This window comes from Bufo bufo, chromosome 3, assembly GCF_905171765.1.
Source record: "Bufo bufo chromosome 3, aBufBuf1.1, whole genome shotgun sequence".
Taxonomy (NCBI): Eukaryota; Metazoa; Chordata; class Amphibia; order Anura; family Bufonidae; genus Bufo; species Bufo bufo.
Genome location: NC_053391.1, coordinates 667,600,081 through 667,615,875, shown reverse-complemented (window position 1 = coordinate 667,615,875; position 15,795 = coordinate 667,600,081). Strand labels below are relative to the sequence as shown.

The following is a 15,795-nucleotide window of genomic DNA, read 5'->3' as shown; positions in this document are numbered from 1 at the left end:
TCCACGATGGACGTCCCCTTGGGCTCCTTATTGAGGTACTTTACATATTAATAAAACCAATTTTATAGACCAAATAAAAGACACAGGGCAGTAATACTAGTATATTTTAGTGTAAATCGTGGAGACTAATGTGGTGATGTTATTAGCTCAGTAAGTAAAATCCAGGTGACAATGTCCCTTCAAAGGGGCTATGAAAGCATCAGGAACTCGGCCGAGATCCACACACCAGCAATCCACAACTGAAGCTATAAACCGCACAGGATTGTGGGAGAAGCAACTATAAATAAGGAAGGTTAAATGACCACATTAGCAACACCTGAGGAAGAGGTGTGGCCATTACCAGAAACAATACAGACACCTATTGATCCACAAGGAAAACCTGTCTGATTAAACCACATGTTGCCAGACTTACTGATCTCCTGCCACGGGAACGCCCGTGACACCTAGTTGTGTGTTTTGGGTCATTGTCAGCCATGACCCATCTTCAATGCTCTTACTGAGGGAAGGAGGTTGTTGGCCAAAATCTCACAATACATGGCCCCCATCCATTCTCCCTTCAGTTCGGTGCACTCAAAGGAAGAAAAAGAAGTAGCAGCACTAACGAATCTGTGTATTAAGTCTCTATGGTGGTGTTGCCCGCGGTGTTGGGTACCAGTCTGTAGTACCCCCAAATCTTCTGAATGAATCAAATAAAACCACGGCACTCCCTGGTCCTCAATGCATGCTGGTTTATTCACCAAAAAATTGCAACTTTCAATTGCAATTTTCAGGTTCAATACGGTGCAGTCGTCCTGTCTTGTTTGCAGAAAAGCACCTCCAAAGTATGATGTTTCCACCCCCATGATTCACGGTTGGGACAGTGTTCTTGAGGTTGTACTCATCCATCTTGTTCCTCCAAACACGGCGAGTGGAGTTGATACCAAAACGTTCTATTTTGGTCTCGTCTGACCACATGACCTTCTCCCATGCCTCCTCTGTATCATCCAGATGGTCATTGGCGAACTTCAAATGGGCCTGGACATGTGCTGGCGTGAGCAGAGGGACCTTGCGTGCCCTGAAGGATTTTAAACCATGACGGTGTAGTGTGTTACTAATGGTAATCTTTGAGACTGTGGTTCCAGCTCTCTTCAGGTCATTGACCAGGCTCTCCCATGTAGTTCTGGGCTGATTCCTGACCTTTGTCAGAATCATCCTTACCCCACAAGGCGAGATCTTGCATGGAGCCCCAGACCGAGGAAGATTGACAGTCATCTTGTGTTTCTTCCATTTTCTAATAATTGCGCCAACAGTTGTTGCCTTCTCACCAAGCTGCTTGCCTATTGTCCTGTAGGCCATCCCAGCCGTGTGCAGGTCTACAATTGTATTCCTAGCCATGGTGGAGAGGTTGGTGTGTGACTGATTGAGTGTGTGGACAGGTGTCTTTTATACAGGTAACGAGTTCAAACAGGTGCAATTAATACAGGTAATGAGTGCAGAGTAGGAGAGCTTCTTAAAGAAAAACTAACAGGTCTGTGAGAGGCAGAATTCTTGCTGGTTGATAGGTGATCAAATACTTACAGGTGAAACTCTAAATATTAGAATATCGTGCAAAAGTCCATTTATTTCAGTAGTACAAATTCAAAGTAATTGCATTAATGCAGCTTAAAATTAGAGTATTGTGAAAAGGTACAATATTCTAGGCTCAAAGTGTCACACTGTAGTCAGCTAATTAGTCCATACCCCCTGAGCAAAGGGTACCTCAAAATTGTGACTTTGGGGTTTCATAAGCTGTAAGCCATAATCATCCAAATTATAACAAATAAAGGCTTGAAATATCTCGCTTTGCAAGTAATGAGTCTCATATATTAGTTTCACCTTTTAAGTTGCATTACTAAAATAAATGAACTTTGCACGATATTAATAATTTTTGAGTTTCACCTGTATTTCATGCAATAAAATGCAAATTCAGTATTTAGAAATCCATACAATGTGATTTTCTGGATTTTTTTTTATTCTGTCTCTCACAGTTGAAGTGTACCTACGATAAAACTTACAGACCTCTCCGTTCTTTGTAGGTGGGAAAACTTGTAAAATTGCCAGTATATCAAATACTTATTTTCCCAACTGTAGATAGATAGATAGATAGATAGATAGATAGATAGATAGATAGGAGATAGATAGATAGATAGATAGATAGATAATAGATAGATATGAGATAGATAGATAGATAGATAATAGATAGATATGAGATAGATAGATAGATAGATATGAGATAGATAGATAGATAGATAGATAGATAGATAGATAGATAGATAGATAGATAGATAGATACATAGATAGATAGATAGATAGATAGATATATATGAGATAGATAGATAGATAGATAGATAGATGGATAGACATTATTTTAACACCATTGCACATATAAACTAGTAGCAGCTGTTGGAGTTATAGGTCTTTAGATAATTCTTCCTGTCAGAATCATCAATTTTCTGCTGACTGGATTATGTTTTTCACACTTTTGATGTGTTTATTGTCAGTTTCTGCAAGTGTAGGAAAGTAATCTCACGCCGCATACAAGTTTTAGGTGCGTCATAAACTAACACTGCACAAACTTCAAAGTATTTTACATAGAGTTCAAATTGTTTGGATGTGAAAAATAGTGCAGCACGCAGCAATAAAATTCCTGTCAAATGTGACAGAATATCAACACTGTGAGTAATAGCGGCACTAGTTATGCGCAGGAAATGGCGGTACTATGTATGGTGGTGTCAAGGGCCAAGTTTAAGGACCATCTGTCTACATCATCAACCCTATTAAACCAGGCATATTGCCTGGTAAGCTTGATAATGCTGGGTAAAATTACATATTGTATTTCTCTATAGGGTTAACTCGTCGCCTGAGCAGTGGATCTGATGATTGCTGCTTTCCGAGCTCATCAGATTCACTGCACAGGAGCCCAGTCACTGTGCCAATTCGGTGGTGATGCAATGTCAGATTGACCACCACTGCTTTAAAGCCTTGCTCTGAGTAGTTTTTTATGACCTTTAGAGTATGACCACACATTCAAGGTTTTGATGCAGTTTTGGATGCCAAAACAACGCTGTATTGTTTAAAATTGCTTTGTATCTCCATATTCCAACTTTTTATGTGTGAGGGCTCGTTTGTAGGGTGAGCTGTAGTTTTTATTGGTACATGCAACTTTTTTTTCATGTTTTATTTCACAATTGTTGAGGAGGCTTTTCACCATGCAGGATAAATATGATATTTTAGTAGCTTGGTCATTTCCGGAGACAGTCCTACCAATTATTTTTGATAAAGATAATTTGAGAAAGGAGGTTTGGAATTTTTAAGATTTGTGCATTTGTGTTTAAAAAAATGTTCTACATTTTTTGCTTGTTTTTTAGTCCCCTTAAAAAACTTGACCATGTGATCATTCGATTGCTTATACTGTGCACTGCAATACTTCTGTATTATGGTGTATGGTGTTTTTCCAGAATTTTATTCCACCGATTCAAGCAGGGCGTAATAAGAATCTTAACATGGCATAGCACAAGGCCTCTGGCTACCTTGACAAGCACTTGGGACCTTGCAATTATGTCGTGGGGAGAGGGGATGGCCAGAGAACAGAGAAAGCCCCCTTCCTCTGTCTAACTGCTCAGATGCAGCAGTCAATACTAACCGTGGCATCTCAGGGGCTAATTGGATGGGATCAGAGTTACCTTCAATCTTTCAATCCTGGCTGCTGACGGCAGATGTCAGCTGTATGAAGCTGGAATCCGCCATTATTTATTTATTCTATGTACTTATGTAGCGCAACTATATTCCCGCAGTGCTTTACAGACATTAGCATCAAGCTGTCCCCAAAGGAGAGTGTGGGTGGAAACCGGAGGAAACCCACACAAACTCAGGGAGAACATACAAACTCAATGTAGCAAATCACTTGGTCAGATTCAAACCTAGGACCTTGACAATGCAAGTCACCAGCACTAACCACTGAGCCACCGTGTTGCCCATTGTTTTGCACAAAGGGGTGAAACATAAATAATATGGCCATACATACATATAAATAGTGCTGCTATATGCTGTACATACCATACACATAAAAAATGCCACCATAACATACATATAATCTCACCATATACACTACACATAAATTATGTTGAAGGAAGGAAGGCAGCCGCACTGTATAAATTTGCCCTTATGGGCCACACATCAGGCTCTATGTGGCTCATGGCCCACCAGTTGGGCAACATCTCAAAAAGTGTCCTAGCCCCACTGTAGCGTCCGTTTACAGACAGGTAAAACACAGCTCTCTGGCCGTAGCCATCCCATAACTATGTGGTGATGTCACTAAGTTCACAGTTTGGATGGTTTGAGTAATTTATTCATTTTGTATAAAATCTGCAATAATCCTTGATTACCTGTTTTGAAGAGCTCCGCAGCTGAGGACTCTTGTTTATGGTAAAGAGATTCTTCATTAATTTTTTCCTAATTTTTGAAGTTGTTATTTTGAATTTTTTTAAAATTATTTTTAAGAAACTTAAAGTTTAATTACAAAGAACAGCTGATGTTAGTGAGAGGGGAGCACGGAACTCACAATTTGGTGCATCCGCCTTTTAATAAATTAGGTGCATCTCACTTCGGAGCACAGGCATCAAGACTATAGGAGCACCAGTCTTGATAAATGTGCCACAGTGTGTTATTCTGGAACTGTATCATATAGATTCCGAATCTGGTGCCCATAGTTTTCTATGGACCCGTTATATGGAAATTCAGAATAAAGGGAGCGTGCTACATTATGTGCTGTAATACAGAGGTACCCTGTTCTAGAAGTGTTGTATCTGGTGAGTCAGGGGGGCACCATAGGACAGCATAGGAAGGACCCATGTGCGCAACAAACAACCCACAAATGATAAATGTGGCCTTCAGCATTAGGCCTTACACAACATTGTACTTAAACTCATCCTTGGTAGCTGTGCACTTCAGGTGCCAATAATGGACGTTTATGTGTCTATCTCAAACAGTTGTGTTGATTTGGTATATATGCAGGTGGGCACAGTTTGCTGGGGGGAGCTCGAGTTATATGTGTGGATGCCATGGCCGAATTGGCCATAGACCTTACAGGGAATTTCCCGGTGGGCCGATGCCCAGGGGGCCTCCTGTGCTCTCCTCATGGCCGGCCAGTGGAAGTGTTTGGGATGTATTTTGTGCTGTTGACAGCAGTATTTTGTGATGGACTGTGGTATTTGGCTCTGTTGGGGTAGTATATTGTGCCACAATATGGTATTGCTGGCCCTGCCTTCCATAAGTTTGGACCCAACTACAAAACGGAGCCACTTTTAGTATTTTTTTCAGGGCCACTTTAAATTCCCAGTCCGCCCCTGGTGGATGCAGTAGCATGGTGAGCATGGATTCCATTATAGTAAAACGAATCTAGAATACAATGCATTCTGAAAGTCTTCAGACCCTTTCATTTTTCTACATTTTGTTATGTTGCGACCTTGTGCTAAATTTTTTTAAAAATGCACGTTTTCCCCCATCAATCTTCAGTCAATACTCAATACTCCATACAGTACAACAATTTAAAAAATTTTATGTAGCAAAATAAATGACAATAAACAGTAGGTCCTGGTTGAAGACCTGGTAGCAGATATAAAAAAATAATAGAACTAGAAAAAAAAGTAAAAAAAATAAATTGTAATGAAAGTTTTAAATACACAAAAGCATGCACATCACTATTAGAATAAACATACTCCTTAGAGAAGACCAGGGAAGTCTAAGAGCACAGTTCAGTAGCAGCATCTGAAAGGTGGAGTGGTCCAACCATGACTCTTAAGAGAAGTTCAGGGACTCTTTAGTGTGCTGGCAGGGCAACCCCCCCCCCCTATCCCCACACCAACTGTGTGGTCTGCCACAGAGAAATCTACAGGTCACTTGTAATGATGTCTTCTCCTATATGACTAACGCAGTCCCACAGAAGGCCAGGTGTACAGACATTGTCATGTTACTATGCAAGAGATACCCGAAAGGCCAAAAGGGGAGTGAATATAACATTTGGAGTTTGTTGCAGATTTTAGCTTTCCCATTGATCTCAATGTAGTAAATCACTCGGCCAAAACCCATGCCCATTGTACATCAGAAATCGATACTTTCGAAAATTTAGCACCATAAATCCAGACTGAAAATTTGCAGCAATTCCGTTGTATGTGTAGTACCCCAGACTTGGAAGTACTACAAACTGTATATTGTTGTACATTATGTATTCTATTGTTTGCTTCTGGCCGTATTTCCCATCAAGGAATGATTGGCAAAGAATAGGGCTAACCACACTGTTCCTCCCCTCTTGGCAGGAGTGGGTTAGACCTGCACCCTGCTAAGAGTTCCTGTCCAGAGACAGAGAGGAGAGGAAGCACACTGCAGAGCTCCTGCTCCTGTTACAAATTCTCCAGAGAGAACAATTCTAATTGTTCTGAAGTAAAGCCTTGAGGTTCCAGACAGCAGAGGGAACTGCTACCATCAGCATTGAAGACACTGCTGCTAGGTGTGGGATTACAGCCAAACCACCCATCACCAAACAACCACTAGGCCAGTACCACCTAAGTGCTGAATTGCCACCAACCAATCTGCCTCCATATCCTTACTAGTGATGAGCGGCAGGGGCAATATTCGAATTCGCAATATTTCGCGAATATTTTGTAGAATATTCGTCATATATTCGCGAATTCGAGATTATAGATTCTTGATTGCGAAAATCGGCAATGTAATATTTGCGTAATGCGCGCGAAATACAGGCGTGGGTCACTTATGCTACATTTTTCAAGCTGGTATAAGTACCCTAGCCTCACTGTGCGATGTGAATTGAGATGTCACTGCCGTGTCTACAACTGTCTGGGGGTCGTTGATTTCTGATAGACTTCAAACACAGTCCACAGACAGCAGATTCTCTCCAATGTACACAGGAATGATAAAGATTACCCTGCCATAGATGTAGAAAACTGGATGATGACAGCTCTATTATTAGACACTCAAAGTAAGACAGGAGAAGAGTGTGATGTAAGTGACAAGGACTTATCATATGTTGGATACAAGCCCTAAGGCTTTCTTCAAACATAGTTTTTGTGGAAGCTTTTTGGACTCGTAAAAAAAAAAAAATGGAATTCCTGCGTTTTTCTTTTTACCAGTGTTGTTTTTTGTCACAAATTTTTATATGCATTTTTTGGAATTTTTTTTCTTCTAGTGAAGTTTTTGTGAAAGTCCAATTTCACACAAGTGTATTCAGAGCGAGAAATACAATCCATGTGTCAGAGGTATTTCCCTCCCATCCTGAATACTGCACCTGTGACATGGACCCAGGCATTCTAATGATTTATAATGCTGTGTGTTCCTGCCTGACCTCAAATCTAATGAATTGTACTCACATAATGCCGTCAGTACGACTCAATGGGAGTTGAGGTCAGACAGGAACACAGAGTATTATAAATCATTATAATGTCACAGGTCCATTTCATAGGAGCAGCATTCAAGGCTATGGACACCTTCGGGGCAATTGTTTTTTTACTCATTTTGGGCAAATAATAATGTTTTGAATTGGTCTTTATTAAAAAATATTCAGCTGTTTCTGAGATACATGGGTTAAAAATCAGTCTGTTTCCAAACTGTCACAGTTTTATTTTAATCCTGTCATCTGATGGCTCATGTGAAGCTCTTATCTCTGATCTCCTAACCTCATAAACACTCATTATAGCTCAATTCTTATCAAACTGGTAAGAATATGGCTTAAGTAACCAAGCCAGGTTTAACAGGAGTCAGTAACCAGGCCAAGATTAACAAAGCAAATGTCCTTCTTTACCTTCCTGCAAAATAGGAGTTGTAGTACATCCAATAATGATCTGTACACAGTACAGGTTCTTCCCAGATGTCTGTGCATGAGTTAGGCAATGTAGGAAGCAATTGTCCTTTGGTTACACTATTGCTAAAGTCTCTCTTAATAGAATCTCTGGCTAGCGACTGTATTCTATCAACAATGCCTCCAATTCGCCAGGCCCTGTGCAGGTTCCATGATATGACTGGCCAAGTCGTTACTGAGGTTGTGTAGGGTGTCTTTACATGTTACCCCTCCATAGCAGCACCATCTGTTATTTTGTTGACTCACTCCTCTCCTGGCCGTGCAGATTCTCCAATCTTGTCTCTTCTTCGTCTTGCTGTAGCAGAAGCAGAGGATCCTTCAGAGATCTGTTAGTCTTTAGATTCTTGAAGCTAGAGGCCTGAGGAGAGGAACACATAGAGTCTGCTCCCTACCTCCTTCAATCTATCCCTACATCTGCCTAGAATTCTCTAGAGCAGAGATCTCAAACTGCGGCCCTCCAGCTGTTGCAAAACTACAACTCCCACAATGCCCGGACAGCCTACAGGTATCAGCCTACAGCAGGGCATTGTGGGAGTTGTAGTTTTGCAACAGCTGGAGGGCCGCAGTTTGAGATGCCTGCTCTAGAGCTAGGGTTGGAGCCAGCCCACAACCTAAGCTCCCTAAGAGGGCTGAGCTAAGATAATTAACCCTAGCTGTGCTTACCCCATGCTCAGAATATACACCACACTGCATAGCATTACCTTACTTGTGAGTATAGATTTAAAACATAACAGTCTGGAAGCCTGCAGCCACCACTACAAGAACCGTATATATAATAATGTGCCATTGTTGAGTTCATTGTATAAACAGTATGCAGCAAGCTCCCCCTAGTGGTGGCTTCAGGCACACAGAATATTTTATTTTAAAACTATATATAGTAACTGTGGAGTAGCAGTGTTCAGATATTAACTGTGGAGTAATTGAGTTCAGCTTGTAACTGTGGAGTAGCAGAGATAGTAACTGTGAAGTAGGTGATCTAGAACACTGCCACAGGACTTCACTGTAGACACAGGGCTCGTAACTGAACACACTTTATCTAATCAGTAGATACAAACGTGACAATGCCAAATATGCATAGTTTTTTTTAACGTTTTAATATTTTTGCATATGTCATATGAAAAAAAAAAATCACAAAAGTTTCTCACATTCTGAGACCCATAATGTTTGCATCTTTCTGTTGACGTAGCCGTACAAGTCCTTTTTTGCTTTGGAGTATGTCATATCAGTGACTGGCTGTCTATTAGGATACTTATGGAAGACCTGGGGCATTTTCTTAGACCACTGCTGCAGTAATAACCCCTCAACACCTCATGGTCATGTCACCCCGTCCTCACCTGTCAAGCTCTTAGATGCCACGGTCATTATTGACCACTGTCAATCACTGCCTAGCTACCGATTTTGACGGCATGAGAATAGTTTCTATGACCATGCAGTTCTCCAGTCACAACTGGACTGTACATTATGGAGACTTTAGGTAAGGTCATTCATGATGTATCATACATGCAGGGGTTAACCCCTTAGTGACCAGCCTGTTTTGGGGGCTTACTGACCAAGCGTTTTTCCTCCATTTTTCATCGTCGCGTTCCAAGAGCTATAACTTTTTTATTTTTCCATCTATATAGCTTTATGAGGGCTTGTTTTTTGCAGGACAAGTTGTAGTTTTTAATTGTGCCATTTTGGGGTACACATAACTTTCTGATGGACTTTTATTAACTCTTTCTGGGAGGGAGATGGGAAAAACAGCAATACTGCCACAGTGTTTTTACGTTATAAATTTTACGGCGTTCATTTTTCGGTATAAATAACATCATTTATTTTTTCTCTGGGTCAGTACAGTGATACCAAATAAATATATTTTTTTTTACGTTTTACTACTTTTTTGCAATAAAACCCTTTTTTTTAAAGAAATTTTTCATTGGTATCATTTTGAAATAAATAGCACTTTTTGATCGCTTGTTATTAAGTTTTTTCGGTGACAACTAAGAATAAATTAGCAATTCTGTCTTTTTTTTTTTGTTTGTTTTTTTACGACGTTCACCGTAGGGGATAATTTATGTGATATTTATGTAGTCCTGGTCGTTACAGACGCGGCAATACCAAACATATGGGGGAGATTTTTTTTTTGCAATTTTATTTAATTGAAAACCGTATTTTCAATGGAAAAAAAAGATTAATTTTTTAAATTTAATAAATGTGTTTCTTTTTTGTTTTTTTACCACTTAATAGTCTCACAAGGGGACTATAACAAAGCAGTATTTGTATTGCTTTTAAAATGCAATGCACTATCCCTATAGTACAGGGTTGTGAAACTACATCTCCCAGCATGCTCCTTCCAATTGTGTGGGAGTTTAGATTACAGCCAAGCAAGTGTGCATGATGGGAGATGTAGTTTCACAACACCTGGAGTGCCGGAGGTTGCTGACCCCTGCTATAGTGCATTGCATTTTAATGGCAATGTTATTCTAACATTGACCAGCAGGCTGCACCAGAGAGGCGCAGCCTGCTGGAAATTACTGAAGGCTGGTCTGGGGCCTACATCAGACCCATGCCAGCCTTCACACACATCGGCATCCCGCAATCGCATTTCGAGGTGCTGATGGAAGACAGAGGGAGTCCGCTCCCTCTGTCATGACTGTGCATGCGGCGGGCCCTATAGCCTGTGGCATGTAAAGTGTTAAACAGCCCGGATCGGCACTCCTGCCGGCCCGGGCTGTTAGAACAGGGCCGCGACTCTCATGTGAGAGCTGGGTCCCCGCTCCCTGCTGCACGGGGGACCCATGCAGCGCTTACGGCGGCCCAGCTGAAGGCCCCTTAGTCACCGCCGTAAAAAGCTGTATGGCAGGTCACTAAGGGGTTAATGTCAGAAAAAAGCCCATAAAATAGAAATACAAGACAAATAATCAATATTCTCATGTATCCCAAGTTATACTAGAACAATATAATGCCGGCCTCTCTCTCTGTCAATCTATTTCTCATATCTATCTGTATATCTATGTAATATCTATCTATCTACAGAATCTATCTTTCTATCTATCATGCATATCTATCACCTATCTATTTCCTATGTATTTTATATCTATCTATCTATCTACTGTATCTTGTATCTATCTATCCATCTAATATCAATGTATCTATTATATATTTTTTTTCTTCCTCTTAATGTCTTCTTTAAATGTTCAGAAATCTCCTCGGCACCTCCAAACAAAAATATAGAGTACAGGTAAAAATGAAATGCATAACAGGGGTGGAGAGGGGTGGAAAGGGAAGAGGAGGGAGATGCAGCTGCAGTAGTTCAATCAGGGATTTGGGTCAGGATAGGTCATCAGTATCTGATCGGTGGGGGTCCGACACCCGGTGCGGCCTTCTTGCAGCTTACCAAGCTCAGCTCTGTACATTGTATAGCGGCTGTGCTTGATATCAAGTACAGCTTCTATACCATGTACGGTGCTGTGCTTGATGCCAAAATCATATAAAACCCCTTTAATATATGTGCAGGGCCGGTGCAACCATATAGGCGAACTAGGCGTTCGCCTAGGGCGCCGGCCTGCTGGGGGCACCCTGGTGGGCTCCCCCTGACTGGGGCTGCAGCCCTGGGCGAACGGCTCTTGAGCCGCCCCCAGCACCGTTACAGGGGGGCCAGGAGGTGGAGATCCTTCTTAAATATGGCAGAGCAGGCATCTGCTTACCCTGATGGCAGGTGCCTGCTCTGCCAGTAAATTACCGGAGGAGAGGAGGCGGGCGGCAAGAGAGGCTGTTCTAGCAGCTCCCCACTCCTCCCTCGCGCGCCCTCTGTGATGCCGGAATAGGACGTCATTCCGGCCCCGGCATACTAAACGGCGCGCTGGAGGACTGAGGAGCTGCACCACACTGTGAGTGAGTGTCTGCCTGTGTATTTATGTGAGTGAGTGTATGTATTTCTGTCTTTCTGTCAGTAAATGTATGTGTGTCTGTCATTGAGTGTCTGTGTGTGTATGTCAGTGAGTGTGGATGTCTGTCGGTCAGTAAGTGTCTGTATGTTTGTCAGTGAGTATACACTCACCTAAAGAATTATTAGGAACACCATACTAATACGGTGTTGGACCCCCTTTTGCCTTCAGAACTGCCTTAATTCTTCGTGGCATTGATTCAACAAGGTGCTGATAGCATTCTTTAGAAATGTTGGCCCATATTGATAGGATAGCATCTTGCAGTTGATGGAGATTTGAGGGATGCACATCCAGGGCACGAAGCTCCCATTCCACCACATCCCAAAGATGCTCTATTGGGTTGAGATCTGGTGACTGTGGGGGCCATTTTAGTACAGTGAACTCATTGTCATGTTCAAGAAACCAATTTGAAATGATTCGAGCTTTGTGACATGGTGCATTATCCTGCTGGAAGTAGCCATCAGAGGATGGATACATGTTCTCATTCTGTTTACGCCAAATTCGGACTCTACCATTTGAATGTCTCAACAGAAATCGAGACTCATCAGACCAGGCAACATTTGTCCAGTCTTCAACAGTCCAATTTTGGTGAGCTCGTGCAAATTGTAGCCTCTTTTTCCTATTTGTAGTGGAGATGAGTGGTACCCGGTGGGGTCTTCTGCTGTTGTAGCCCATCCGCCTCAAGGTTGTGCATGTTGTGGCTTCACAAATGCTTTGCTGCATACCTCGGTTGTAACGAGTGGTTATTTCAGTCAACGTTGCTCTTCTATCAGCTTGAATCAGTCGGCCCATTCTCCTCTGACCTCTAGCATCCACAAGGCATTTTCGCCCACAGGACTGCCGCATACTGGATGTTTTTCCCTTTTCACACCATTCTTTGTAAACCCTAGAAATGGTTGTGCGTGAAAATCCCAGTAACTGAGCAGATTGTGAAATACTCAGACTGGCCTGTCTGGCACCAACAACCATGCCACGCTCAAAATTGCTTAAATCACCTTTCTTTCCCATTCTGACATTCAGTTTGGAGTTCAGGAGATTGTCTTGACCAGGACCACCCCCCTAAATGCATTGAAGCAACTGCCATGTGATTGGTTGACTAGATAATTGCATTAATGCGAAATAGAACAGGTGTTCCTAATAATTCTTTGGTGAGTGTATGTGTGTGTTTGTCTGGCAGTGAGTTTCTGTGTGTGTGTGTTTCAGTGGGTAGGTGTATGTCTGTCAGTGAGTTTCTGTTTACGTCATTCAGTGAGTGTCTGAGTGCGTGTCTGTCTGTCAGTGAGTGAGTGACATGAGGGGGCGGCAAAAATCCTTGCACCGGCCCTGTATATGTGCTGCTCCAGTTACGCATATTGAGTATGAACTTTATTCTAGTGACATATACATGGCACATACTGTATTTCTACTGCAATTTTTGATAAATTGAGTTTGTATGAATTATCTGCTTTGCCTTCTTTTGTAACTTTGGCACAAATTGTTTTGTACATTTCTCTGATGCATATTGGATATCTGATGTGACATTTGGTGATCCTCACCATTTCATAAATTAGTCACAGGCACACAAAGCAAAATCAGACACAAAAGCAACCTCAAATGACTAATTCCCCAAAGACTTTAATTTGCACTATTAATCTATTTTATTTATTTAATGTATTTTTTTTATTTTATTTCTCTTTGTATTTTGACATTTCTGCCTAAAATGCTGAAGGTCAATGTTGACCGTGACATTCGGTAATATTAATGTTAGGGCTCTTTCACACAAGCGGCTCCCGTGCGTGGAATCCGCTGCGTGAAAGAGAGCCAAGCCCCATCCTGGACAGCAGAGACACGGAGCATTAACATGATTGATAATGCTCTTTGCCTCTCTGTGACCTTTTTACTACAAAATCACAGTGAGATAAAGTTGTCACCGTGATTTTGTAGTAAAAAGATCACAGAGAGGCAAAGAGCATTATCAATCCTGTTAATACTCCATGTCTCTGCTGTCTAGAACGGGGCTTGGCTGTCTTTCACGCATTGGATTCCATGCACGACATTCGCTCGTGTGAAAGAGCCCTTACTGGATATGGAATAATTACGTCTGCACCTGATAAAGGCTATTTGCATTAATAAAATTATTCGCTGAAGCATCCTATTAAGATTGTCGTGGTACTAGAGAAAGCACCAGAGAGATGGAAAATACTCAAATTACTGTATTTAGACACAATAATCTCCACAATCTCTATTACATATGAACAGCTGCCTTATGGATCCAACAATTAACTTATTTTTGCTATGCTGATACATCTAAAAAAATGTCTCTTAAGATTTTTGTCCTGTTTTATCAGTTCTTTCAAAGCAAAAAAATTTACTTATGGCCCAGTAAGTACAGTATGTAAGTAAGGCTACTTTCTGATTAGCGTTTTTTGTGAATCCGTCATGACCACCATTGAAAGTCAATGAGGGATGGATACGTTTTCTATTGTTTCAGAGAAAACTGATCCATCCCCATTCACTTACATTGTGTGCCAGGACGGATCCATCTTGTTCCACACCACATGGCGGACAGAAAAACATTCCAGAACAGAATGGTGACTGATCGGAGGCAAACTGATGCATTCTGAGCGGATCCTTTTCCTTTCAGAATTCATTAGGGCAAAACTGATCCATTTTGGACCGCTTGTGAGAGCCCTGAACGGATCTCACAAACGGAAAGCCAAAACGCCAGAGTGAAAGTAGCCTAAGTCAGCTATGTTCAGAAACATGGCACCTTCTAAGTTATTCAGAGAACCTTTGAAATATAAATGTGCTCCTCAAAGCTAACCTGGTGTCTTCTCTTGCAGGTAATGCCTTTGTAGTAAGCCTGGCCTTTGCAGACCTGGTGGTGGCCTTGTATCCCTACCCGTTAGTCCTGGTGGCTATATTTAAAAACGGTTGGGTTCTTGGAGAGATTCATTGCAAAGTGAGTGGATTTGTCATGGGCCTCAGCGTCATTGGATCCATCTTCAACATCACAGGGATTGCCATCAACCGGTATTGCTACATCTGCCACAGCTTTGTCTATGACAAGCTCTTCAGACCTTGGAATACAATACTTTATGTATGTCTTATCTGGGTCCTCACCATTTTGGCCACAGTACCGAACTTTTTTCTTGGGTCTCTGGAATATGACCCTCGGATCTATTCCTGTACTTTTACTCAGACTGTAAGCTCCTCATACACCATCACAGTGGTGGTCATCCATTTCATTGTTCCAATCACTGTGGTGACGTTTTGCTATCTCCGAATATGGATTTTGGTCATTCAAGTAAGAAGGAAGGTCAAATCCGAGATGAAGCCTAGGATGAAGCAAAGTGACTTCAGGAACTTTCTTACAATGTTTGTAGTCTTTGTCATTTTTGCTTTTTGTTGGGCTCCTCTGAACCTCATCGGTTTAGCCGTGGCCATCAACCCTACGAAAGTAGCACCCAAAATTCCTGAGTGGTTGTTTGTCTTAAGTTACTTCATGGCTTACTTTAATAGTTGCCTTAATGCTGTGATTTATGGACTTCTAAACCAAAACTTTCGGAAAGAATACAAAAGGATTTTAATGTCACTGTGGATGCCAAGGTTATTCTTTCAGGAACTCTCCAGAGCAGCGACAGAGTGCCCTAAAAGCAAACCTTCTCCTGCCCTGAATAACAATAATCAGATGAGAACTGATACTGTCTGATTCTACTGTGAAGGACAAATGACCAAGAGCCATTGAACATACTGAACACATGCCGGGGTTCACCTTTTAAGTTGAATTTGTTTTGCTTCAATTTTTAAAAAATCTCTAAAAGAAAAAATAAACATGAAAATTCTATTTTTCCATCAGAAAATATGTATAGATTTTTTTAAATGAACTGATGAGATTATTGGATTGTGTACATATTGTATGGAAAGTGTAAGGCATAGTCCCAAATCCTTTTAAATGGACTATTTACACAATTTCCCCTATGTACTTTTTCAGAAAGACTT

General features: G+C 41.4%; 1 protein-coding gene across 1 annotated transcript in view; it reads left to right on the top strand.

The window, feature by feature from the left end:
- The window catches only part of LOC120994190 (melatonin receptor type 1B), a 230,800-nt gene extending 215,295 nt beyond the window's left edge, over positions 1–15,505 (top strand). The window contains exon 2 of the mRNA XM_040422638.1: positions 14,637–15,505. Coding sequence (XP_040278572.1) covers positions 14,637–15,505 — 869 coding nt within the window. The remainder of the gene's footprint in view (positions 1–14,636) is intronic.
- The last annotated feature ends 290 nt before the right edge of the window (positions 15,506–15,795 follow it).